The sequence below is a fragment of the Pogona vitticeps genome, chromosome 2 (assembly GCF_051106095.1).
Source record: "Pogona vitticeps strain Pit_001003342236 chromosome 2, PviZW2.1, whole genome shotgun sequence".
In the NCBI taxonomy this organism is placed as follows: Eukaryota; Metazoa; Chordata; class Lepidosauria; order Squamata; family Agamidae; genus Pogona; species Pogona vitticeps.
Genome location: NC_135784.1, coordinates 41,564,622 through 41,590,138, shown reverse-complemented (window position 1 = coordinate 41,590,138; position 25,517 = coordinate 41,564,622). Strand labels below are relative to the sequence as shown.

The 25,517-nt window shown below is 41.6% G+C and overlaps 1 protein-coding gene across 50 annotated transcripts in view; it reads left to right on the top strand.

Moving 5' to 3' along the window:
• Positions 1 to 25,517, top strand: part of MAGI1 (membrane associated guanylate kinase, WW and PDZ domain containing 1) — a 601,653-nt gene that overhangs the window by 457,111 nt on the left and 119,025 nt on the right. For 26 of the 50 annotated variants that reach the window (XM_078388879.1, XM_078388878.1, XM_078388858.1 and 23 more), the window contains 4 exons: positions 5,597 to 5,654; positions 12,106 to 12,227; positions 17,821 to 17,913; positions 21,045 to 21,230. In XM_078388879.1, the coding sequence (XP_078245005.1) occupies positions 5,597 to 5,654; positions 12,106 to 12,227; positions 17,821 to 17,913; positions 21,045 to 21,230 (459 nt within the window). The remainder of the gene's footprint in view (positions 1 to 5,596; positions 5,655 to 12,105; positions 12,228 to 17,820; positions 17,914 to 21,044; positions 21,231 to 25,517) is intronic. The other 24 variants (XM_072989400.2, XM_072989397.2, XM_078388862.1 and 21 more) reach the window with 1 other exon arrangement.

Sequence of the window (25,517 nt, the reverse complement as noted above, 5' to 3'; positions counted from 1 at the left end):
CAAGGCCACTTTTCTGCTAAAGTTGGTTTGCTGTCCAACTCTTCCAAAAAGCAGGCACTCAATGTTATTTAATGCCTCTATGGTTACTACGTTGTCTAGTAGTAACCAACCTTTTTGGGACTGCGGACCCGCTGAGCTTCTGAGGGAGGTGGGGCACCCCCCCACGGGTGCATGTGCACTCTCCCAGGCACATGCGCGAAGCTGCCCGCGCACCAGCCTACCCCTTCACGCAGGCGCTGAGACGCAGGCGTGAAGTGGAGGAGCGCTCATGCAGTCACATGTGTGTGTGCACAAAGCAGCTAGTGGGGAGGGGAGTGCATGGAAGGGGGGGGCGGGAGGTCAACTGGTAGTTGATGACCTCTGCTCTAGAATATAGTTCAGAGTAGTACTGCACCCAGCGTTCCATCTGCAGTGCTTGGTCCTGGATCATCACACCTGTAGCAGTCTTCAAAGGAGCAGATTTCTTCTGTAATGGACCTAAAGCCTGCTTGATACAATCATGCATTCCCTTGATGTTACCTGTGTCCACTGCTCTCTGTATATGAGAGCAGAGCTGAAGCCAATAATTGTTAAAACATCTCCTGGCAGCCTGTGGGACTTTGCTACACGCAACTCGAAGAACCTGCAAGTTGTACTCAGTAGGATAGGCTTTGCTGCTAGAGTTCTCTTCTTTTCCTCGATGGCTGGCATCAACTCCTCATTGGGCTTCAAACCAGTCTGCCGTCTTCTTGCCAAATGTGGACAAGGAGGTGTTATAAACAGCATTCTTGAAATGTTACCATCGTTCAGGTGCATTTACACTAATCGGGCCTGGAAGAGTTTCATGAAGCGCTTGAGCAAATTCCTCCACTTTTCTCTGATCGCGAGTCTTGCTGATGTCAATACGTGGTCTTCCTTCCTTTTTAGTGTGATACAATCTCTTTATTTGCAGTTTTACTCTGCTACACACCAGGGAGTGATCGGTATCGCAATCAGCACCCTGATAACTGTGTGTGATCATAATACTAGGAAGGTTAGAGCATCTAGTGAGGATCAAATTGTGCCGATGCCAATGCTTCGATCTTGGATGTCTCCAAGAGAGTCTGTGTTGAAGCTTCATATTTTAAAGAACTGTTGCTGACACAAAGACCATAATAACAGCAAAACTCCAGCAAGCATTGGCCATTTCTGTTCATCTTCCAAAGCAGCCTAGACAAGTGGGCCAAGAATTGTGATCAGCAGCAACTCGAGCTTTAAAGTCTCTGATAATGAACAATGGCTCTCAATCCAGGATTTTTTTGATAGCAGCTGCCAGATCGTCATAGAATTTTTCTTTGACTTCTGCTGTAGACAACAGTGTTGGTGAATACGCACTAATAAGGGTGACCTGTCTTGATGAATGGAGATGCAGAGACAGTATTCTTTCACTTCCCACAGTAGGTGGAACAATGGATCTCAGCAGAGTATTTCTAGCAGTAAAACCGACACCATATTCCCTGGTTTCATTCAATGGTTTTCCCTGCCAGAAGAATGTGACATTTTTTTCTTTGACAAATCCTATGTCTGGTAGTCTCGTCTCTTGAGGGGCAACAATGTCTATCTGCAGCCCACTCAGTTCCATGTTGATGAAGCTGTCCTGTGCGCATCGTCTATTTCCTGCAGGTCGTCAGAAAAGCCAGGGGTCATTGTACAAGCATTCCAGATGCCCAACTTCAGCATGGATGTTTTCTTATGATTACTGCATGGTGCAGGGTTATTGATCTGCTTGTCAGCTTTCACCCTAAACCCCACTCACCCGTTCAGGTTAACAGACTGTGGCGAGGTAGCACCTTACTGGCTCGGGGCTGCCCAGCTTAAGGCAGCGGTAGCTACCTAGTGAGGTACAAGGACCTCTCCCACTGTCAGAACTAGCCCCTGGTGTCATGCTCTACGCCAATCAAGCAAGGACATATAACTGCTAACTGCCACTTCCCGTGTTGTTTTAACGCTCTATATATAGCTGGAGTGTCCTCTCCAGAGCCTGAAGCCTTGGTAAAATAATATGGAGGACAGACTGTTACCCAAGCAGCAGATCCCCCCTCTCCACATCACTGAAATAGTCCAATGGAAAAGCAAGAGCCAATGCAACTGTTTCCAGCAACGTTGCAGGAGTTGCCAGAACAACACGAACTGCCTCCGGGACTCTGGCTTCAGATTTTGCCTTGAGGTTAACTCCTGAAGCCTTTTCCATCAGTGGATATAGTCATGAAGCAGTGGAGGTTTGAAATCAGAGTTTTCCTTCCTCTAGATGGGCTCCCTTCCAATGCTAACGAGCCCCACCTACCTGGGTGCATAGATTACTGTGCTTTTTGGGCACAGAAAGGAGTATAAAAGGGGTTGAAAAGGAAAGGGAGAGGAAAGGAGCCTGGAAGGGCCAGAGATGGAAAAGGAGAGGAAGGAGTTTGGAAGGGGCAGAGATAGAAGGGGAGAGGAAACTGTGATGCACCAGAAAAAGGCAAAATGAAGAGTGGCCGGGGTGGTGGTGGGACACCTTCCCTCACCTTTATATTGAACACTTGTGAATACTCTCTCCAAGTCTTGTTTTAAATTGTTGTTTTGCTGATGCAGTAGCAGTTTTTAAGAAAAACATTACATTCTGCTACCATAGCAAATATAGTATCACGTAGGTTAGGATACTAGTGAGAGGGCACAAAAATGTTCAAGTGCGACTTGGATCGTGATATTTGCCACTATCCAGGTAGTAAATGATAGGTGATAGGTTTCCGGATGCAGGGACATTTCAGAATGCCTCAAGTGGTATCATGGGTTTTCCTCAGTAAATACACGTCGTCGTCATTTAGTCGTGTCCGACTCTTCGTGACCCCATGGACCAGAGCACACCAGGCCCTCCTATCTTCCACTGCCTCCCAGTAAATACACAGTCACATGTAAAGCCTTATTTCCCAGGTTCATATAAACGGAACTGCTTTTTAAATGCCAGTATTGTTTCTCAGGCAATGAGAGAAGGAGTCTTGTCCCATAGACCTCTGCAGACCTCGTAGCCTGCTTTTGCTGCTCCCACCTGTGGTGTGTGGGCAGAAGGCAAATGAGAATATTATTTGCTAAGTTTGCTTGTTGTTTTGCTACCCCAGCCTGTTGAATATATGTTTGGAGTAAATATAATTCTCCTTAAAACTACCACACAATAACCTAGTTCTCAAGAGCACAAACCTCAGAGCAATTTTTTTTGGGGGGGGGGTAATGGATCATAAATGTTTCATTTGATCAAGTTCTGTTGATCTGTTACACAAAAGGCATAACTTTTGGAGGCAAATTGCCTAAAGATAAGAAATCTCCATAAGACATTATGCATTGCACAGCAAAGTTGTGTGACTCAGTATGCAGTAGATCAGTGGTCCCCAACCTTGGGCCTCCAGATGTTCTTGGCCTTCAACTCCCAGAAATCCTAGCCAGCAGAAGTGGTGGTGAAGGCTTCTGGAAGTTGTAGCCCAGGAACATCTGGAGGCCCAAGGTTGGGGACCACTGCAGTAGATGATACATGCAGAGATTTCTTAACTTGAGGCAGTCCCCGCATCCAAAAGTAACGTTTTGTGGAACAAGAAAGAAGGATTTTGGGCATAGTCCCTAGACTTTTGAGACCTTCGATTTTTACTGAAAGAGCAGGCGAAAGCAAAATAGTCAAGCTAAGAAAGCAAACTCAGATGAAATGGGCTTTCTGCATGGACTAATCATGCTTATAGAAGTCTTTGTGCCTCCAGTTAGCAAACCTGCAGGCATGAAGCTCTCAGCTTTTCCTGAGCAATCTTCCATCATTCGTTGCAAGCACTTTCTCTCCCTGCCGTTGTTTTAAAACTGAAAATTACTTCATGGTGTGATTAGGGGATAATGACTCTTGTGACAAGTTTCGTAACATGATAAAATGACTGCACGTGCACAGAGATTTACGCTGTCAGCTTCTGGGATTCTGATTCCTTTCAGCTGTGATCCTTCTCCCCGCCGTGTTCTCAGTTTCTAAGAGACGGTGGTTACAGGTCGGGCCACGGAAGCAAAATGCTAGGTGCTGGAGGACCAGAACAGGTTTCCCTGTCTCCGGTGTGCTGCTAATGCCTGAGACAAAACTTCTCAATCAGCAGTCAGACTTCTTAGTAGACAACGCTCCCTGTTACATTTCCTGTATCTTGCAATGCCATTGTAATGAACTGGTGGCTCTCTCTAGTGAAAAAGGATTTAAACAAGACAGTGGGTATGCTGATATCTAGATAATGAACATGAAAATTACTTTCATGACTCCCATTAGGTTTTTCTTGTTATTATTGTTCTTGGTGTTCATTTGGCATTCAGATACGTTTGCCAAGCAGAAAATTCTGTTCAAAATTTCACAGGATGCTTAACATGAGTTATTAGGAGAATGGTGAAACAGGCTCTTGATCTGCATGGAAACACTCTTGAAAAAGCAAAAGCAGTTGAAATTACTTTTGAAAAAGAAAGTAACTCATTACTTCATTGTTTGTTGGAAGGGAAAAAAACCTGTTACTCATGAGTGGCACATTGTTTTTAAAGTGGTTTTTTAAAATCATTTTTAAAATGGGGAACAAATTCCATTCTCCTGAATGATCCCCTAATAATGTTTTAAGGTGACAATGTTTGAAGTAAGAAATGGATGCTATTTGTGTTTTGTTTTGTTTTGTTTATCTGTGGCCAGGCTTCTATTGGTTATAGTTGCCTAAGGGAAATCACATAATTCTCAGTGACAGGTTACCACTCATAAACAATTCACTGAGAGCATTCCTGTCTGCATGTCTCATTGTGTGATAAGGTGCACTTTCAGAAACACAACCAGCACCTTGTTAAAAAGCAAAAACTTACCACCAAGACTTAAGCAACTTCTAACCCACAAAAGGAAATTGCCAGTGCATCTGTAAACGCATGTGTACCTGAATGCAATGTAAACACATGTGTACCTGAATGCAATGATGGTGTTAAAAAGCTTTAAAGTAAAGACTTCAAGCTTCCTCACTCAGAAGTAATAATAAGATTCAGTGTAACTTCTTGCATGTTATTCCAAACCCTACAGCAGTCATTCCCAGGTGTTGTTGTGCTAAATCTCCCAGAAGCCTTCACTACTACCTGTGCTGGCCAGGATTTTGGGGGGTTGTAGTCCCAAGACCATCTGGGGGGCCAGGGTTAGGAACCGCTGATCTACAGAGAAGTTTAAGCTGCATTAAACTTTTTAGGCTTTACAGTATCTCTGGACACTCTGCTCTAGTAAGACAGACTAAGAGCCCTTTTTTTCTCACAATCAGTGACTGCATGTTTCTTAACCCGACCAGCAAAATGTGTCAAAACAACCTGTGAAACTATGGATAGACCAAGAAAGTGTTTCTTCCATTAATTAAAAGATAGAGAGAAAGAAAACAAATTGTGCTGTTATTAACTGCATGAATTTTCCTCCCAAATGAGGGAACTTTATATTAACTGCTGTTATATATTTGCTTTAAGTAAAGAATGATGTAGAGTTGTGGAAATCATTATGGGAAAATGGTGGTGGTAAGGGGACAGGCTAAATGTGCAAGCAAAAATAGAACATTTTGAAGAAATCATATTCGTTTGTTTCTAGAATTACCTGCTGGCTGGGAAAAGATTGAAGATCCTGTATACGGTGTCTACTATGTAGAGTAAGTACACAATACAGTATGGACGGATGTGTATGTTCCAGAACACGTTATAGATGAATAAGCTCCACCACTGTGGAAATCCGTTTGAACTGCACATTTGCTGTTGGAAAACTAGCTGCCTTGATTGCTTTCTCATTAATGTAATGTAGTACTATGTCTTGATCTGCAGCTAGCAGTAGATTTGCTCTTTTTATAGCTGCCGAGAGAGAAGCCAGAGTATGTACAAGAAACAGTGCTCTTGTGCTCCCCCTTGTGGTCTTTGCAGGAGATATCATCATTTCAGCCTGTGAGATAGGAATTCCATTTTCTCTGCAAAGAGAGGACTTTACTTTTTCTGCCTGTTAAAATAAAAATGTATTGTGCTGTATGCTGGACATAAAAAGTGTAAGAAACGAATTTCTGGAAGATGATGGGTATAGATCTCATTATTAAAAAGTGAGAGTTTTTTTTTTTTTTAATGGCAGTTCAGAAATATATGGCTTACTATGAAAAGCTGAGGCAAAAGATTTGCAGGTGCTCCGTCTGGATATTCTTAAAAAACTGGCATTCCTGTACATAGCATTCATTTTGACTCTTCTTTTGGATCAAGGTTGCTGGTTTTCATCACGGCCAAAACAGCTCCTGTGAAACCGAGCAATTATGAATCTTTGAATCTGTGAAATAGCAAAAATACATGAAAATGCCTATTAGCTACAACGTCTCCTGCAGTACAAGATCTCCTATGACTAGCCTTCAGCACATGGTTGTTTCAGTTGTATGCTTGGACTGTGTCAATGCTAACCTGGAATAACTGTTTCAGCATCTCTTTTCTAATGTATGCCATTGTTAAGTCAAATGGTGTAAATGCCACTAAATTGTCACTAGTTAAGGAGTTAACACTTGTATGCCTCGTCATGCACCCTTTGAGTGACCTAGCATGCTTAGCTAATGGTAACAGCTCAGTGGTTTACGTATATGGCTGTGGAGCAGATACCCCACTGTGCCTCCCTGACAGGGGACGGACTTGATGATCCATAGAGTCCCTTCCAGTTCTGCAGTTTTCAGATATAATTTGCTGCTGAGATTTACACCATCTGACTTACATTGATATTAGTTAGTACAGTGGTGCCTTGCATAGCGAGGTTAATCCGTTCTGGATTAACCTTCGCTATGTGAAAACTTTGTTAAACGGAAAGTAAAAAGCCAAATCGGCTAAAAACTCACCGTTTAGCGAAGTTTCCTGGGTCCGGCAGCCATTTTTGCGCCCTCGGTAAGCGAGGGGAGGGCGCGAAAACGCTGCGCGCGGCCATTTCTGGCGTCTGGCAGCCATTTTGGAACCGCCAAACAGCTGATCCGCGGCGTCGCAAAGCTAAGATCGGTAAGCGAAACGCTTACCGATCTTCACTATGTGAGTTTCACCCATTGGGGCCAACGCGATGCCTCCGCATTAGCGATCCCGGAAAAGGGATCACTATGCGGATTCGTCGCTATACGAGGCGCTCGTTATGCGAGGCACCACTGTATACAATTCTGGCCACTGACACATGCTTTGTAGCATGAACTAAGCACAATGGGTTGTGTGAATCCTTGCATTAAGATTACAAGAGGAAAGAATTCAGGGTTTGCCTGTAGCCTTTATTTGGTTTCTCCTTTAAAGCTCCAGCTGCCCTTTCTTCACAAAGTTTCTTCTGCTTTGACATCCTTCACAAACCTCTGCCTAAAAACTGGATTGGTACTCACTGGTACAAGTACTGAAGAAGTGTAGAAGATGAGAGCGTAATATGGCTTATCAGGACAAACCAGGTCCTTTTCACCTGCCTTTTTAAGGATCCATCACTGGACTCATCAGTCCTTCTAATTAACTTTATTGATTCAGCCTCCTCCTTGTCACAAAAAGGTGTTTTAATGTTCGAAGATGTGTTAGTGCAACTTTAGAACAAAGATAAAACTTTATCCCATAATTCCATCATTTTTGGAAGCAAGCATTAAGACTCATTCTTAGGATCAATTCTTAGGAGCCATTCACAATATAAAATTTTAAGATGGAATTTTAAAAGAATGATCTTCACTAGATAAGACTTGTGGCCAGTGTGAATACTCGGGGTGTGCCATACAGATATTTTTTTCTACCTGTCAGACCCATCTTTACAGACACCTAAACTTTGCTCACCTGTAGAAGCATCTGACTCAAAGGCTACATGGTGTAGCTGTGGTCTAGCTTCCTGTTAAAAAAGGTAGATGCCCCAGGGCAAGCTGGGAGACTCCTATGCATTAGCCATGGTCTCTTTAGGATAATAAAATACTTGGCAAGGTTAGTACTGTGTATACTGGGCTTTATTTGAGTTTCTGATATTCTCTCTTGCTTCCTTTTTCCCTTAAATGTTATGTCTAATATAATGCTGTACAGCTGGAAAATTTAAAAAACAAATACAGACACTGACATTTCATGTATGCAAGGACATCTTGTCTGTCCAGAGTTGGACATGGATCTCACATTTAAAAAAACATTTTAAAAAAGTGCAAGAAATTCAGGCTAATTGGTTGTTTCCCCATCAATAAAAAAGGGTCAGCATAATCTGGGATGAAATAAATGGTTCTAGGGTTTATCGCTCATCCTGGTAAGGTTGGAGAAATCTTGCTAGGCCTTTAGTGACAAGTGAGCTCTCAGCATTCAGTGAATTGGAGCGAGCCCTGTTGCCCATGCCCAGTGGGAATTCAGAAAATGATTCATTCACATTGTTTTGGCTCAGCAGGCTAATGTTGTTTTCCCAAACATAGTGTCCTCCACCCTCCTGTTAGCTTTGTAAGGTAAAGGTAAAGGTTCCCCTTGACATTTTTAGTCCAGTCGTGTCCGACTCTAGGGGGCGGTGCTCATCCTGTTTTTCAAGCTGTAGAGCCAGGGCTTGTCCGAAGACAGTTTCCGTTGTCACGTGGCCAGCGTGACTAGGGAGCGCCGTTTTACCTTCCCACCGAGGTGGTACCTATTTATCTACTCGCATTTACATGCTTTCGAACTGCTAGGTTTGCGAGGACAAAGTGACAGGAGCTCACTCCATCGAGTGGATTCGATCTTACGACTGCTGGTCTTCTGACCTTGCAGTACAGAGGCTTCTGTGGTTTAGCCCACAGGCTAAGCCAAAAAAAGAAAAAAGAAACACATCACACCCAGATTCCGAGTGCATTACTGTGGTCTGATAATAGTTATTTTGTTTATATATTCCATAACTGCAACAAAGACTGCAGTAACAATGGACAAGACTGTAGATTTTACCTTTTGCTCAAGATTTGTATTTAAAAGACTTAATGGGTGTAAACAATGCATAGGCAGGTACATGGGCATATAAATGGAAGCACTCACCATTTCATGATAAGGAAATCTGAACTGCTCAAAGGGCTGCCTCTTTTGCTGAGGAAATACAGCTTTGTTTCTCATCCACAGCATGACGCCAACATCCATAGCAAGCACAGTAATACTGATGCTGTGTTTGTTTAGAGCCATGGGCAGTGTCTCAAGAGACACGCCCCTGATCCTTTCCTCTTATATGCTACTATGATTACAAGGTTGCATATACAGTGGTGGCTCGCAAGACGAAATTAATCCATTCCACGGTTAATGCCGTCCAGTGAAATTTCATCTTGTGAAGCACGCTTTCCCATAGGGATGCATTGAAATTTAATAAATGCGTTCCTATGGAGGGGGGAAAGTCAGAAACAAACATTTTTTTAAAAAGTCATTTACCAGGTACTCTAGACTGAGCCCAGCTCCTCACAGTGCCGTGGTAGCCCCCGAAAAGCCGGAAAAAGAGTGACAAAGAGCCAAGAGCCTGGACCCAGCAGGGAGGCAGCAGCCATTTTGTGCTCTTCTCCGCTCCCTCCCTGCCTCACAGCTGATCGGCACTGGGTTTTAAGGCTTCCCCCCGGCTTGCCCAGTACCGGAAAAGGCAGGGAAAAAGAGCTGGAAATTTAAAAAGGTGCTTTCCCCCTGCCCCTGGGGAAGCCTCTGAAATTGGCACTTTGCCATGGGATGGGTGGGGGGGGTGAGCCTGCCCCCCACATCCCTTCCCTGCCCCAGCGCCACTTTCAAAGGTCCCCCACCAGTCCTCCGATGGTGCTGGGAAGACTGGCGGGGGACCTCTGAAAGCAGCTCTGGGGGCGAGGTGGGCAAGCCTGCCCCCTGCCACCCCCATGGCAAAGCGCCACTTTCAGAAGCCTCCCAGGGCTTCGTCTTGCGAAGCAGTGCCATAGGAACATTCATTTTGCGAGGCACCAAAACCCTAGCCAGGCACATTCATCTAGCGGGTTTTTCATGCGGCGAAGCGTTCGTCTTGCAAGGCACCACTGTATGTCTTAAATTGTGCTACATACCTGGGCTCCTGTCAACAGATTCCCATCTCATAACTTTGCAGTGTCCAATTGTTTTCAGTGGAACAGTCCTAGACCTGACTGGAGTTTGATTTTGTTTCCTGCTCCTGGGTCAGCCTGGCATGAATCATTTAGGCAGTGTCCGCCTGGTTTTGGCAAGGGTTCATTGAAAACAGTGAAGCTGTGGATACTTTAAAGGCTATCATACAGAGGAGGGGCAGGATCTGTTCTCATTCATTCCAGATTGCAGGACATGCAACGGTGGGCTCAAGTTATAGGAAGCCAGATTTCGGTTGCTATCAGAAAAAACGTCCTATCAAAGCAGTACAGCAATAGAACGAATTACCTTGGGAGGTGGTGAATGCTCCAACACTGGAGAGGCAATCAAGAGAAACTTAAACAACAACCTGGCAGATATCCTTTGATTTATATTCCTGCATAGAGCAGGGGATTGGATTTGATGGCCCTATAAGTTTTTATTTCTTTCATTAGCTCCAGTTCTAATGACATACCAGCTTTTCTTTTATAGATTCATCCTGAGAATCCCCAAATCTTTGTGCTGAATGTTCAGAGGTCAGACGCAGAGCTTCATGATTCTATGATTCTATGTAAATTAGGGGTCCCTATAGAAATGTTGCATTTACAATCCTTAGGTTATAATAAAAGTATAACTTGGTTTTCAAAAGAGGGTTAACTTGGAAATAACAGAGTTAATTTGCGTAGTCTGTTTTTCCAATTTTTTTTTTAAAAAATAACCTTCATGTATTCCGTATTTATAGGATAAAGTTTGGAGGCAATGCATGCTAATTTTATAAGCTCTCTGCTGAAGTTTCGCTTTGTATATGCATCACATTTGTGGTGTTTTAGTTAAACCTCTGAGCAGGTAGCTTTTACAAAGATTTATTGTAGCACAGTAAGTAGTTTGCATGTGCAGTGGTAACCCAGCATGTTGATCAGATATCATTGAGATATCTGCTCTTCTAAATTCCCCTGAGCCAAAGAGTGGCTGCATCTCTGAGAATCAAATTACCATAGGTAGGAGACCAGACAAAGCATTCCTCCTGCTTTAATCTCATTGTTCACAGATAAACTGCTACTTAGATTATTTGTAAGAATTAGTCGTACATCTTCAAGATGTCATGCTAGATAAGCTACTACTTGGCTTAGTGTCTGTTTCTAAGATCAGTATTTTAGACTAACACACAGTAGCCTATATTTTCGAAGGCTTTCACGGCTGGGATCTGATGGTTGTTGTGGGTTTTTCGGGCTCTTTTGCCGTGTTCTGAAGGTGGTTCTTCCTAATGTTTCGCCAGTCTCTGTGGCCGGCATCTTCAGAGGAAAGGAGTCAGAACGCTGTCTGTTCTCTGGTGCAGTTTATTTTGATAGTTGACTATTTATAGCTGTGGGATCAGCTTTTGTCCTTTTCAGGAGATGGGTGATTGTGGTGATCAGTGTGTTTTTTGTTGTGGGTGTATTGCTGCGATAAGAGGGAAAGATTATCCGTCACTGTTATTGATGGGGGTCGTTAGCTGGTCTTTTGTGTTCAGTGATCACCGATCCTTGTAGCTAGGTAGAGTTCATTGACTTTTTGCAGGCTGTATTTTTCAGTGCTGGGAGCCAGGCTTTGTTGAGTTTTAAACTTTCTTTTTTGTTGAAACTCTGCTGGTGTTTGTGGATTTCAGTGGCTTCCCTGTGCAGTCTAACATAATGATTGCTGGTGCTGTGCAGTACTTCAGTATTTTGAAATAGAATTTCGTGTCCAGGTTGTTTTAGGGCATGTTCAGCTACTGCCGATTTTTCCGGTTGTTTTAGTCTGCAGTGTATCTCATGTTCTTTGATTCTGGGGTGGATGCTGCATGTTGTGGTTCCAATGTATACCTGACCACAACTGCAAAGTATCCATTGTCCAGTACTTCAAAATACTGAAGTACTGGACAATACCAGCAATCATTATGTTAGACTGCACAGGGAAGCCATTGAAAGAGCCTGAAAGAGCCAAAGAGCCCGAAAAACCCACAACAACCAACATAGTAGTCTCCTGGAACTTGCATTAAGGCCTTTTTCTTTTGAAACTTCATTGTTCCTTATGAAGAACAACTTTTCTTTTCAGCCACATCAACAGGAAAACACAATATGAGAATCCAGTTCTCGAGGCTAAACGGAAGAAACAACTTGAGCAGCAGCAACAGCAACAGCAGCAACCACCACCACAACCACCACAACCAGCCGAAGGTAAAAATTTCTCATCTCAGTAAGAATCCTGAGGACTGAAATATTTGCTAAACATCAAATGTTCTGCCTTAATTCTGCAATAGCCTAATTTCTTGCTAGGCCAGGGGTCTCCAAACTTTTGACCGTGAGGGCCATACCAGATATTTTCAACATATTTGAGGGCTGAAGGAAGAGGAACGTGTGCGCATATGCATGCATGCAACCCCCTTCCCACACAGATGCCTGCTCCTGCCGCCCACCTGCCCACGTGGGCTGAAAGGAATGGGCAAGATAAAATGGCAAAGCAGGCCGGATGTGGCCCATGGGCTGGAGTTTGGAGACCACTGGGCCAGGCCAAGCTGCCTTCCTATAAAAAGAAACAGCAGTAGTTAAGGCCAGTGAGTCACAGATTTAACCAACTGGAAAACTGATAATAATTAATAATGCAATCTGCGGAAGCTAGTTGAAATAAAGGCCACAATTTAATTTGCTTGAGATTCCTTTAAGTTATGATTTGGCCATTAAAAGTACCTTCCCAGCAGCTATTAAGAATATCTTCTTTCTACAACATTTACAGGCTACCTTTCTGTATTTGGTTTGTTGCATATTGAAAATTGTGACATTTGTGAGCGAACACAAATATAAACAATTGGGGACTTTCATAGAACAAACAAAAAAAGGTGCAAGCTCTTGGTGGCAGAGAAGTGAGGAAAAATATCCTTGCAGTGAGATTTTTCTGCACAAGATTTTTTTTTAACTGCTGAGAAGTCATATGAGATTTCTCAGACATGTTGTGATCATTTTCTTCTGGAAAGAATACCAAGGTGCTTAGGAGTATTACAGTTCTTGCACAGAATGGCATCTTTCCTGCACAGGATTCACTGGAAGAGATGCTAAGCTGCAAAAAATGTGGCAGTTTCCTACATAAAATTGGTAGGTGGGGGGGGGGGGGAGAAGGAGAACAAGACCAGAGTGTCAAATTGGTGAGAAGCTGGGAGATTACATTGGGGCAGGAACAATTTTTGGTGGCATATTGAGGAAGCCTCCGCAGGGAGACCTGGTGTGACAAGATAAAGATCATTATTGCACTCCTTTTTATATTCTAAAATATTGGAAGTACTTGTCCCATTCCCACATGCAATGCATCCATGCTTTTAAAAGCTAAGCAGTTTGTTCTGTCTGTCTGTCTGTCTGTCTGCTTGCCTGCCTGCCTGCCTGCCTGCCTGCCTGCCTGCCTGCCTGCCTGCCTGTCTGTCTGTCTGTCTGTCTGTCTATCTATCTATCTATCTATCTATCTATCTATCTATCTATCTATCTATCTATCTATCTATCTATCTATCTATCTATCTATCTATCTATCTATCTATCTATCTATCTATCTATCTACTTGAAAAGACCCAAAGTGACTTACATAGTTAAAAACAGCATTTAAATTCTAAAAACAGTATATAGATATTTAAAAAGAATTAAATAAGTTCTATATTAAAATGAGATATAATATCAGTATTGAAACACATTTAAAACAACAGAGCACAACCATCCATTAACCCACCCCCCTCAAACCACCAGTCATTAAGGAAAAGGCCTGTCTGAAAAGTCTTTGCCTGCCTGCAGAAGGACAGCCTAGCTTCCTGTGGGAGGGAGTTCCAGAATCTGGATGCAGCGACAGAGAAGGCCTTCTCCCCTGTCTCCACCAAGCACACCTGTAAGGGTGGTGATGATCTTAATGCCTGGGCAGGCTCATAGAGGGAGATGCAGTCTTTTAAAAAGCTTTGGACCTAAGCCGTTTAGGGCTTTATAGGTTAAAACCAACACTTTGAATTGTTCGTGGAAACAGATCAGGAGCCAGTGGGACTGTGGTAACAGGAGTTATATGTTCCCTGTAACTAACCAGCCCCAGTTAACAATCTGGCTTTGCCATTTTGGACCCTATGAAGTTGCAAACACTTTCCCCACATAGTCCCATCCAGGACAAGCGGCAACCCTATTCCTGTTTCTGACTGACCAGGAGCACCTCTGTTTTGCCTAGATGTAGTTTTATTATTTATTTATTTATTTATTTATTTATTTATTTATTTATTTATTTATTTATTTATTTATTTATTTATTTATTTATACCCTGCCTATCTGGCCTAATAGACCACTCTGGGCGGCTTAGTTTCAGTTTATCCACCCTCCTCCAGTCCATTATTGGCACCAGACACTGATTTAGAACCGAAGCAGCTTCCTTGGATTTAGATGGAAAGGAGAGATAGAGTTGGGTCTCATCAGCATACTGGTAACACCAAAATCCAAAAACTCCATACAACTTCTCCCAGTGGTTTTTCGTCGATGTTAAGTAGTATAGGGGACAAAACAGAACTCGAGGGAACACAACAGGCCAATGGCCAGAGTGTCACATGAAAGTCCCCCAGCACCACCCTCTGATTTCTCCCTTCCAGGAAGGACCAGAGCCACTGTAAAACAATGCCTCCAAATGCCGTCCCAGAGACATGGCCTAGAAGGATACCATGGTCTATAGTATCAAAAGCCACTGAGATGTCCAGCAAAACCAACAGGGGGACACTTCCCCGTCCAGTTCCCAGCACAGGGCATCCACAAAGGCAACCAAACCAGGACTGAAGCCAGATTGAAATTGCTCCAGATACAGTGGTGCCCCGCTTGACGATGTTAATTTGTTCCAGCAAAATCGTTGTAGAGCGAAAACATCAAACGAAATTTTAAAAAAACCCATTGAAACGCATTAAAACCTGGTTAATGCGTTCCAATGAGCTGAATACCTGCTCGTCCAGCGAAGATCCTCCATATGGCGGCCATTTTCGGTGCCTGTATAGCGAGGAATCCGTCCTAGAAAACAGCGGGGAGCCATTTTGAAAGCCAGTGGCCATTTTGAAACCCGGCGATCAGCTGATTGCTGATCATCGTAAAGCAAAAAATCAGTTCCCGAAACAGGGAACCAATCAACATGAAGCAAAATCCCCCCTTTAAACATTGTTTTGTGATCGCAAAAACGATCGCAAAAATGTCGACGTAATGTGGATTCATCGTAGAGTGGGGTAATCGTCCAGTGGGGCATGACTGTAATCTGTCTCATCCAGGAACATGCAGTGACTTAATGGGACATATTAACAGATGAAATTTTAAAAAATCCTTAAAAATTCCTCCTTTGTGTACAGTGAACTCAGTTTGGTTCAATGAAAATGGAGATGTTTCTTTCTCAGCCTGTACACAAGCAGGGAAATACTTAAAGTTTTTTCCAACATTTGTATAGCTTTGGTAAATTAAAAATGAAATACTTTAATTTTTGCACAGAAATTAATATAGATTTAATAAAATCCTGGGCAATGGTATCATATATTCCTGAATGACTGCTATAATTGTACCAGCTGAAGCTCCCAAACATTTGGGTCAGCTTTGCAGTTTTGTCCAGTTCATTGCTACAAACTAGTCTCATTTTCTAAAGTCAGAATGAGTGCTTGTAGTTCTGACAATAAAACAAAACAGAGGAACAGAACTTTCTGGATGTATAGGTGAGGAGATTCCTCTTCATAGTAACCACTGAGATGCATATGTGTTAAAATTAGCAATTATATAAATGTTCTAAAATAGCTCTTGTATTTTCTTATACCCTGTAGTATAGTAAAGCCTAGTATATTATGAGAAATTGCCATTTCTTAGAAACTGTGGAGACACAAACTGTCCTCGTAACAAAGAAGGTATCATAATACAATTAAGACAGGCAGCTTCAGATCTGTCCATTGCTTGGACTGATGCCAGATACAAAGGAAATGTTACAAAACATCCTGTAAGGAGGAACTTCAAAGAAAGATTTTGTGGGATGAAAAACTTGAAAGGTTTGCCAGTTTTAATTACTTATTTAGGATGCCTGTGTAACCCTCTATAAAGCTCTCCCATACATTCTGCTTGTTGGATTTCTATACTTGCACCTTAGGGTGTGTATAGATTGATTTCCCTGCTTGCATTAAATGCTTTCCTGATACCTCGCAACTTAAGACATCTTGTGGCTGATTTCTTAGAGGAAAGTATCTGCATTTTTTGGTGTTCACATTAAGGAAAATTGCACAAATAATGTTTTAACACTGCACTTTAACAGGAATAATGTTACTGTTGCACCTTTGTTCCATGGAATTTTAAGTATTAGAAGTGCTGGAGGGGTGGCTTGCATCTTTTTTTAGCCCTTGGCCAGTCCTTTTGTGCTTATTGTGCTTCTCAAAGTAAAAGGATGTTAGTTTTGTGCAGAGCCATTTGCTGATATGCCGACATCAACAAGAAAAGAGATCTCTCCTCTTTTTATTTGCTTAGAACTAAGGAAACTCACAAGGATTCACAGTTTCCTTGTGCAAGTTTCTTCATTGAATGGAGACATCCTAATCAACCAGAAGTGAAGAATTTTGCAAACATTCTTTGCATCCCCAGATGGCAATGGTGATTATGGGGGGTGTCTTCCCATGGCTTAGAGCCTAGTTTCTCACCTCTCTATGTGCATTGGCTGTGTCAGTGAGAAAGAAGAACAGAAATAATGATTCACTCCCCTTCAGAGTTGGTTTTTGCTGTTTTACTTTGATCAGATACGCATTTGGAAATTACATTCTCCACTTGGAGTAGAAAACTTCTCCCACCCTGTCCCATACTATTCTTCCACAGAACTGAATTTTCTTTTTAACAGGAGAAACAGCAGAAAGTTTGATCTTGTACATTTCCTGATTATTTGATTAAGACATGGATTGATTCTAGATTGGCCAGCATCAAGAACTGGTTCTTTGCTTCCATTTCTTGTTTATCTTCTCCCATATTTTTTTCTGAGATACAAAAGAAACAAAGTCCTAGAAAAAAAATAATCCCGGTTTCTGTTGGAAGTTCAAAGAAGCCACTCTGAAACCTTCTGTACCACTACAGTGGCATAAGCTGATGCAATTAATAATGTTTCCTGTATCCTCCTTGCTCTGTGACCAATAAGATGTTGTGTCTCATTATCCACATACACTCGTGCCCCGTTTAACGATTACCCCGCATTACGATGAATCTGCTTTATGATAATGTTTTTATGATCGCAATTGCGATTGCAAAACGATGGTCTAAATGGGGGAATTTTGCTTAGCGATGATCGGTTACCTGCTTCAGGAACCGATTTTTGCTTTACGACGATCAAAAACAGCTGATTGTCGGGTTTTCAGAATGGCCACTGGGTGCTTAAAATGGCTCCCTGCTGTGCTTAGGGATGGATTCCTCGCTATCCAGGCACCGAAAATGGCCACCGTATGGAGGATCTTCTCTGGATGGTGAGTTTTTAGCCCATTGGAACGCATTGAACGGTTTTCAATGCGTTTCAATGGGTTTTTAAATTTCGCTTTACGATGTTTTTGCTTAACAGTGATTTTCCTGGAACGGATTGTCGTTGTTAAGCAAGGCACCACTGTACCAAACACATTCTTGATTACTCTCTTGCTTTCTAATGTTGATGGGGGCGGGAGTTTGTTTAGAGGGATAGATCACTGTTTTGTGGACTGTGAGCTGCATGTTGATACCACCTTCCATGATTCTCAGTGAGGAAAGGGAAAAACCTCCCTCTCTCTCTTTTTCCCCCATTTCTCAGAATGGACAGAAGAACACCCCCCTCTTGCTCCTCCTGCTGTTGCCAACCATGCTCCCAACAACCAAGAAACTGTTCGAGAACCTCCAGCTCAAGGTGAGTTGCTCTACAATTTAGTTACTTCATTACATGAAGAAAATGGGATTCTGACAATCTCGGTTATTTGTTTATCCCTTCCCCCTCAACCGCAAACTTGCAACAAGTCTTGCCCCACTCCATTGTTTCCACTGAATCACCCTATGCTTCCCACAGGTGGCCAGGTAACAGCACCTTTTCTTCCTGAGAAAAACTTGTCATGTGACACGTGTGGCAGCAGTACAAAGAGGACAGTGAAAGAAAAGTGAGAAAGGGCCATTTTCTTAGTGAGGGGTCCCGTTAAGCTCACAAAATAGGTGTCTTGCTCTTCTTTTGCCCCTCAATGACACTGAAGCTATAACAGTAATAAATTTCACATTTAGAGACATATTCAAATGCAGAAGACTGGAAAGACTAGCAACACAACAGAATACAGGAACAACAATGAACTATAGCTCCCAGCCAGTTAAACCTTCTTCTGCATCAACGCAGCTTAAATGCCAAAGCCCTGACTGGCTCAAAAGATCTTTGCCTGCAGGTGGAAGGACAGCAGAGTGGGAGCTGGACTCATGGCCTCACCTGCAGGCAACCTCATCACTACCTGAAGTGGCACAAGGGGCTTTATAGGTCGTACCAATGAAAAGAGGAATCAGGAGGGGATGAGTTCTAGGCAGTTGCGAACCAGTGAGCTTAATATTTTTCCAGGTAAGATAGTGAAAGATATTTTAAAATTGTTATACAGTGGTGCCTTGCATTACGACGTTAATTCATTCCAGCAAATTCGCTGTAGAACGAAAACATTGCAATTAGAAAATAAAAAACCCATTGAAACGCATTAAAACCTGTTTAATGCGTTCCAGTGGGCTAAAAACTCACCGTCCAGCGAAGATCCTCCATAGGGCAGCCATTTTCAGTGGCTGTCTTGCGAGGAATCCATCCCAGAAAACAGCGGGGAGCCATTTTATTTACCCGGTGGCCATTTTGAAACCACCGATTAGCTGTAGGAAAATCGTCGTTTTGTGAAGAATTGGTTCCCGAAGCAGGGAACCGATCATCGCAAAGCGAAAAAAGCCTATTCAGACCATCGTTTTGCGATTGCTAAAGTGATTGCAAAAACATCATTGTAATGCAGTTTCTTCGTAATGCGGGGCAATCGTAAAGGGGGGCACGACTGTATTTTTATCAGGACTATAGAGAGAATGAAGTCTTGCAGTAGAGGTTTTGAGGCCGTCTAAATTATCAAGCATCTAGAAAGACCCTGCTGTAATGGTTTATTTATTTAAAACATTTTCACCCTGCCTTTCTTTTTAAAAGGACCCTGTTTGGGTAGGCACCATGAAAGAAAATAGGGAACTTGCTGCTCTCAGGTGAAAGCAACTTCTGTTTGCCCGCCTTTCAGAAGGTTTAACACACTTGATACTGAGTTCATCGCCTCATTTAGCCATTCACATGGCTAGTTCAGCAAATGACAATCCACTAGAAAAATAACCATCTATTGACAATCTATTGACTTCAGTTCTTTAAAAGATTATTGTTTGAATGAGAACTAAATTTCCAGCAACCTCATGTTGAAAATGGAAAATGAAATGAAAACAGATTTGGAAGCAGGAAAAACATATGAAAACTTTGCAGAGTTATAGTTTTATTATTTTATTAACTTTTTCTTTCTTTTAATTTTTATTATAAGAAGGTACAAATTGTCACATTGATAATTAATTTTAGATTAAAGCACTTTCTTCCAGTTTCCTCTGGCCTGTTCATCTTCTTGCTTAGTGATTATCTTTCTAAAACCTCTTGAGGCTATTAGCATCACTTAAAGCAGTGATATTCTGAGTCACTCTTAAGAGTCATGTTATGTATCACTTTTGTCACTTTGTCTGATGTTCACAGTTATCTCCTTTGGGGAAATATAAGACTGTCTTGTTTATTACTATTTATTTTATTTTTTAAAATAAACTTACTTAGAAGTTGAAAAGTTTACTTACTGCAATGTCTTATCAGTTTCCAGTTTTTAAATTATCCTAAGGAAAACAGTAAATAACCATGACGTCTCTCCTTTGTGAATGAATAGAATAGGTTCTAAAATTAAATGATTGAGAATTTGTTTATCCCTTCTTTTTGTTACATCTACACATTTTTCTAAATGTGCTACATGCTCGGAATCTCTTGCTCAGGTTTCAGCTCCCTTTTCAGGTTTAGCTTAGCGGAGGTCAACTCTCTTGGTGACAATGGACCTTCAGAACTCATAGAAAACACTATTTATAAAGCTAGTGGGTTTTTAAACTATTATTACTCACGTTAGCAAATAGACATAGTTGGGAGGATGCATGCCTCAGTGTCTTCTACTTTCGGTGATATCAGAAAATCCTTTTTTAAAATGTCTGAAAGAGATGTCGCACTGAATTTGATGGATCAGTGAGTTGGCTGACCTTAGCACAGTTTTATAGGTGTCTAAGTCTGCTGTACAAAAAAACACAATAAACAGATCAATATCATCCTACTCTCTGTAATTGTACCAGTCTTATGGCCAGTAGTGTATGAAAAGTTAATTCAAACATGGTCACATAAATATGTAATAGTTTGTGGAAGATTCTGAACAATGGACCATAAATATATCACAATGATTGTCTTTACCCTTATTATCATATATGCATATAAAGTCAGCATCAAGGAATTTGCATATTTAAAAAAGTCTTTAAGTGCAGTGGAAGACATAATAACAGCACCCTGCATTGAAACAAGAACAGTGTTACAATAAAAATTGGGGCTGAAGTTCGCTAAACATAGTTTTAAAATTATATATTTTTTGGTTCTGCACTTTATAATGAGGTTGTATATTACAATAGTATTTTGGTGTATTGCTGCCCGTTATCTTCTTACTGGATGGAATGTATTAATTGCTCTAATTGAATTAACCAAGGAGAGAAATTCACATAATGCATTTTATTTCTGGTTGTTACTTGTAGTGGATGCACTCTGTATTTCCTAGGTGTTTTTACCTGTTTGAAATGGATAGCTCTTTGATGTTTCAAATCTTGTATTGATAGGTTGATTCATTTCATTGGTGGGAAAAGTGGAAAACAGGAAAGAACTGTCCATCTTCTTTTTTTATCCTCTTTCGTCAAATATATAAATCACTGGATTTTTTTCTGCAGGGAAACCATTTTTCACACGGAACCCATCTGAACTGAAAGGAAAATTCATTCACACAAAATTGAGGAAAAGCAGTCGGGGGTTTGGTTTCACTGTTGTTGGCGGAGATGAACCAGATGAATTTCTTCAGATAAAGAGTTTGGTGCTTGATGGACCTGCAGCTCTAGATGGCAAAATGGAAACAGGTAGTTTTATAATTCTGAATGTTTTTAAAAATCATTGAAACTTAAGTAATATTAGCTCTTGAATGGCCAGTGTTACCCAGTGAGTAGATTTCTCAAGATTAATAATAATAATAATAATAATAATAATAATAATAATAATAATAATAATAATAATAATAATAATAATAATAATAATAATAATAATAATAATAATAATAATAATAATAATAATAATAAAATTTACCGTTGGGTGACCGACTCAGAAAACATACTATATGTCTAAAATATGCAAAATGCAATTTAAAAAGCGTACAACAGATAATTAGTTGTGTACTAGTTGTAATATATGGGGAGAATCAGTTACAGCATTTTTATAGCTATCTTTTGAACCATTGGATTGTCTAGGGCAAACTGTTTTGGATAGGGTCTTTGGGGTATAGGGAATCCTTCCTACATATTTGTAAACATTTGTAAACATTTCATCCCTTCGGTTGGGACCACAAAATTTCTCTACGCTTGACAATAGACCACCCTCATTCTAAAACCTGTGACCCGACTGCTTAAGATTTGAGACTCTGAAGAGTTGAGTTATAAAGTGCACATTCTGACATTGGGGGTCTTGAACATGTTGAATTGCCTCTACTTTACCCAGTACATTGTCTGTAAGACAAAACCAATAAAACCTTCCTTCAAATAAGAGCTTCAAAACACTGAAAAAGTGCACTCCAGTTTTTGGGCCACTCAATCAGAAAAGTCTGGTCCATGACAAAATAAGTGATCAAGCTTAGAGTTGTTAAGTGCTGCCCTCTACCACCCCAGTTAGAAGAGATGCCATTTGAAATAAAAGAGAACTAAGAAGAAGGGGAGACAGTTTCTTGATGACCCCTTTTATAGTGCTGGAAAGTTTTGACAGTTTCTGCATCATGGTGGATCAGTAACTGGGTGTTGTACCTTGCTAATCATTTGCTGCAATGCAGTGTTTATTCCACCCTGGCTAGCGGAAGAGCAGAATAGTGTGCAAGGAAGCAGTGTGCCACAACAACTTCAAATTCATCTAACCCATGCGGCATTTATGCAGATTTCCTAACATACTGTATGCTACTGCTAATTTTGATGAACAACAGTTGGCCTGAAAATGTTGCATGTGAACGCCAATAAGACTTCTTCAGAGCCTGTGTACTCGTATGAAGGAAGTAAGGACAGTTAATCCTCTCTTTTCCTTTATACTTCAATACAGTGGTGCCTCGCATAGCGAGGTTAATCCGTTCCGGATTAACCTTCGCTATAGCAAAACATCGCTAAACGGAATTTAAAAAGCCATAGAAACGCATTGAACTTTGTTCAATGCGTTCCTATGGCTTTAAAACTCACCGTTAAGCGATGTTCTTCCATAGCGCCGTCATTTTCGCGCCCTCGGTAAGCGAGGGCAGGGCACAAAAATGCGGCGCGGACCTTCCGGCGGCCATTTTGGAACCGCCGATCAGCTGTTCTCCCCCGCTTCATTATGCGATATTCGCTAAGCGAATATCGCAAAGCGAAAAAACGCCATAGGGGCCATCGCTGAGCGAATGCTCCAGCGATGGCCCAGAGCCGCTCGTTAAGCGATTTCATCGCTCAGCGGGGCGCTCGTTAAGCGAGGCACCACTGTATGTATAATTGATTTCAGAGGTGGAGGACTTCTAGAAGTTCGTGGACCACCATGTGGCCACCCCTGAAGTGCCTCACCTGCTTTCTCTCATCTCCACTTCAAAAACATTGTCTTAGTTTATTTTTCACTGAAAGTTGCCTTGCACCGTCTAGTGGCAATTTTTTTTAAAAAAAGAATGAGAATGGAGCTGCTGCCTGCCCAAATGTGCCAGATTGCCCATGACTCTGAGAGTACACAAAGGAACTTTTTGAGCATTTAAAAAGTTTTTTTCTTTTTAATTTGCAGAACAGGAATGCAAGGAAGCACATTTGAGCTCCTGGGCCCACCCAAAATCTATATATTGAATCTTTCACATTTTGTGAATTCGTAACATGCTAAAGAAGGGAAATTAGGCAAAGAGTGAATCTCCAAATAGACTGTTCAGAAGATTTTTGTGAAATTACTCTGGTGTCACACTTGATTTGGCTTTTCTGAAAAAATGAAAAAGGCTGTGTCTTGGGGGTGGGGGGAGTCAGTTGTCTCATTCAAGAACTGTTGCCTTGAAGGCTATTACCAAATGCTTTAACCTAATGGTTCTTAATCTTTTTTCACAAACCTCTTGAAAACTGAGAGAGGTGATGGCAGACCACTTAATAAACTCTTTTTCTACAGTGACCTCACTCATGTGAAATCTTGAAAAAGAATCTTAACTATCAACATCATTGTCAAAAGTGGTATTGTATTATAAGAGTCACAGACTTTAGGCTGGATAGCTTATGTTAAGGGTCCCTTTTACTCATATATGTTTAGGGGAGATTAGTAGATGCCACTAACACCCAAACTGTGTTAGCTTATTTGATAATCTTGTAGTATAGACAGGCTTTGATAGCAAATGCTGATGATGTGCATGTACAGCTTTTTTAAAAAACCCAAAACCAAACAAGCAAAATTAAATCCATAAAAATGTAATTTAGTAAAACATTTGAATCTGCAAAATCACTAGGGATACTCTGGAAAAAGCTTTGTGCAGAATGCCAGTCAGTTCTGCCTCTTGTATAAACAGTCTTCTCTTCAAGTGTTATAGCATTTGGGTTCATCAGTATGCTTAGAGAGGAATATCCTATAGCCTCATCCCTCTGAAACATTACTTTGCTCAGATGGTGAGCAAGGAGTCTGAAGTAAAGAAATATCCCCTACATGCAAGTTAGAACTCAGGTTTTCCAGTGTTCTTGATCATGTCTAGAGCCTACAAATGAAAAGGCATTTTCCCTCTTCAAACTCATTGATGATTGTCTGGGATGGGGGAGAAGTATGATGGAAAGGCTGGGGCTAGAGGGTGCTCCCCTCTAAGTATGTTGAGGAATCAATGTTAAAACATCTGCATCAGACTCAGATGTATGGAGTTGAAAGGCCAAGTGAACTTACAGAGGTAAAGGCACTTGATAAGTTGTGTAGATAGCTTAGAATCATAGAATAATGCCATTGAAAGGAATCTATAAGGCCACCAAGTTCAGCTTCCTGCTCTAGGATTTTATAAGTTACAGATCTGATAGAAACTAGTTGTACTGTATAATAAAGAATTAATGGCACCAATGACACAAATGGAATATTTCTACATGGACCACCTAAGAGGATAAAAGGCTATATTGGGAACTTGGTAAAGTTCTCTATAGGTCTTCACGTGGCAATAAATTCCCTCCTTTGTAAGACTAAGTGGGTTCTACAACAAAACATGACTCTGAGGGAATAAGTAAACTTGGGGTTTTCATCTTGAACCAAATTTGCTTGAAATATTCCATACCCTCTCTTTTTGTGGAGTGTGCTACATATTATGGCTCATATACAGTTGATGGAGACTGCAGATTCAAAATGACCTGACCAACATCATTCAGTGATTCCATCAGCCATAGATATGAACCCCCAATGCCAAACACTTTAAACTATACTGGCTTTGCTGCCATTTAATATAAAACTCTACTGTGGTCTTCTTCATCTGCTTTTTCTTTATCAATTGGTATTAGATTGCAGGCATAGTCATAGGAGACAAGAATGACAATTGCAATGTTTACACTCTGGTTTTGAATTTTTTTTTTTCTCCCGCCCTTCCTATGTTTGAGAGAGAGAGAGTCCATGCAACTAGGGACTTGGGCATATGATTCTCAAACAGCTCCTTCCTCCAAACTAGTTTTATAAGCTAGAACAGCAGTCTCCAACCTTTTTCGGTCCACGGACAGGCTGGGGAAGGTGGGGCACCCACCGTGCTTGTGCACATGTGCAAATAAGCATGTGCGTGCCTGTGTGAGTGCCATGCTGCTGTTTGTGCATATGCTCTCTTTTTCATGTTCATGCGCAAATGGCAGCACCGCACTTGTCTAGGTGTGCGCATGTGCAAACGGCAGCGCAGTGCTCGCACAGGCGTGCTGGAGCATGCGCGCAGGTGCAAACAGGCTATGCAGGGTGAGTGTGGGGGTGGGGTGGGGCGGGAGTCTTTCTCAGTGGCCTGGTCCGGCTCAGGCCACGGACCAGCACCAGGCTGCGGGCCAGAGGTTGGGGACCTCTGAGCTAGAAGACTTTATAGCAGATGATGTGGCAAACAGTGTGTGTTTGCTGCTCAAATATAGTATTTATTTGAATGCCTTAGTGCAGTGTTCCCCAACTTCAGACCTCCAGATGTTCTTGGA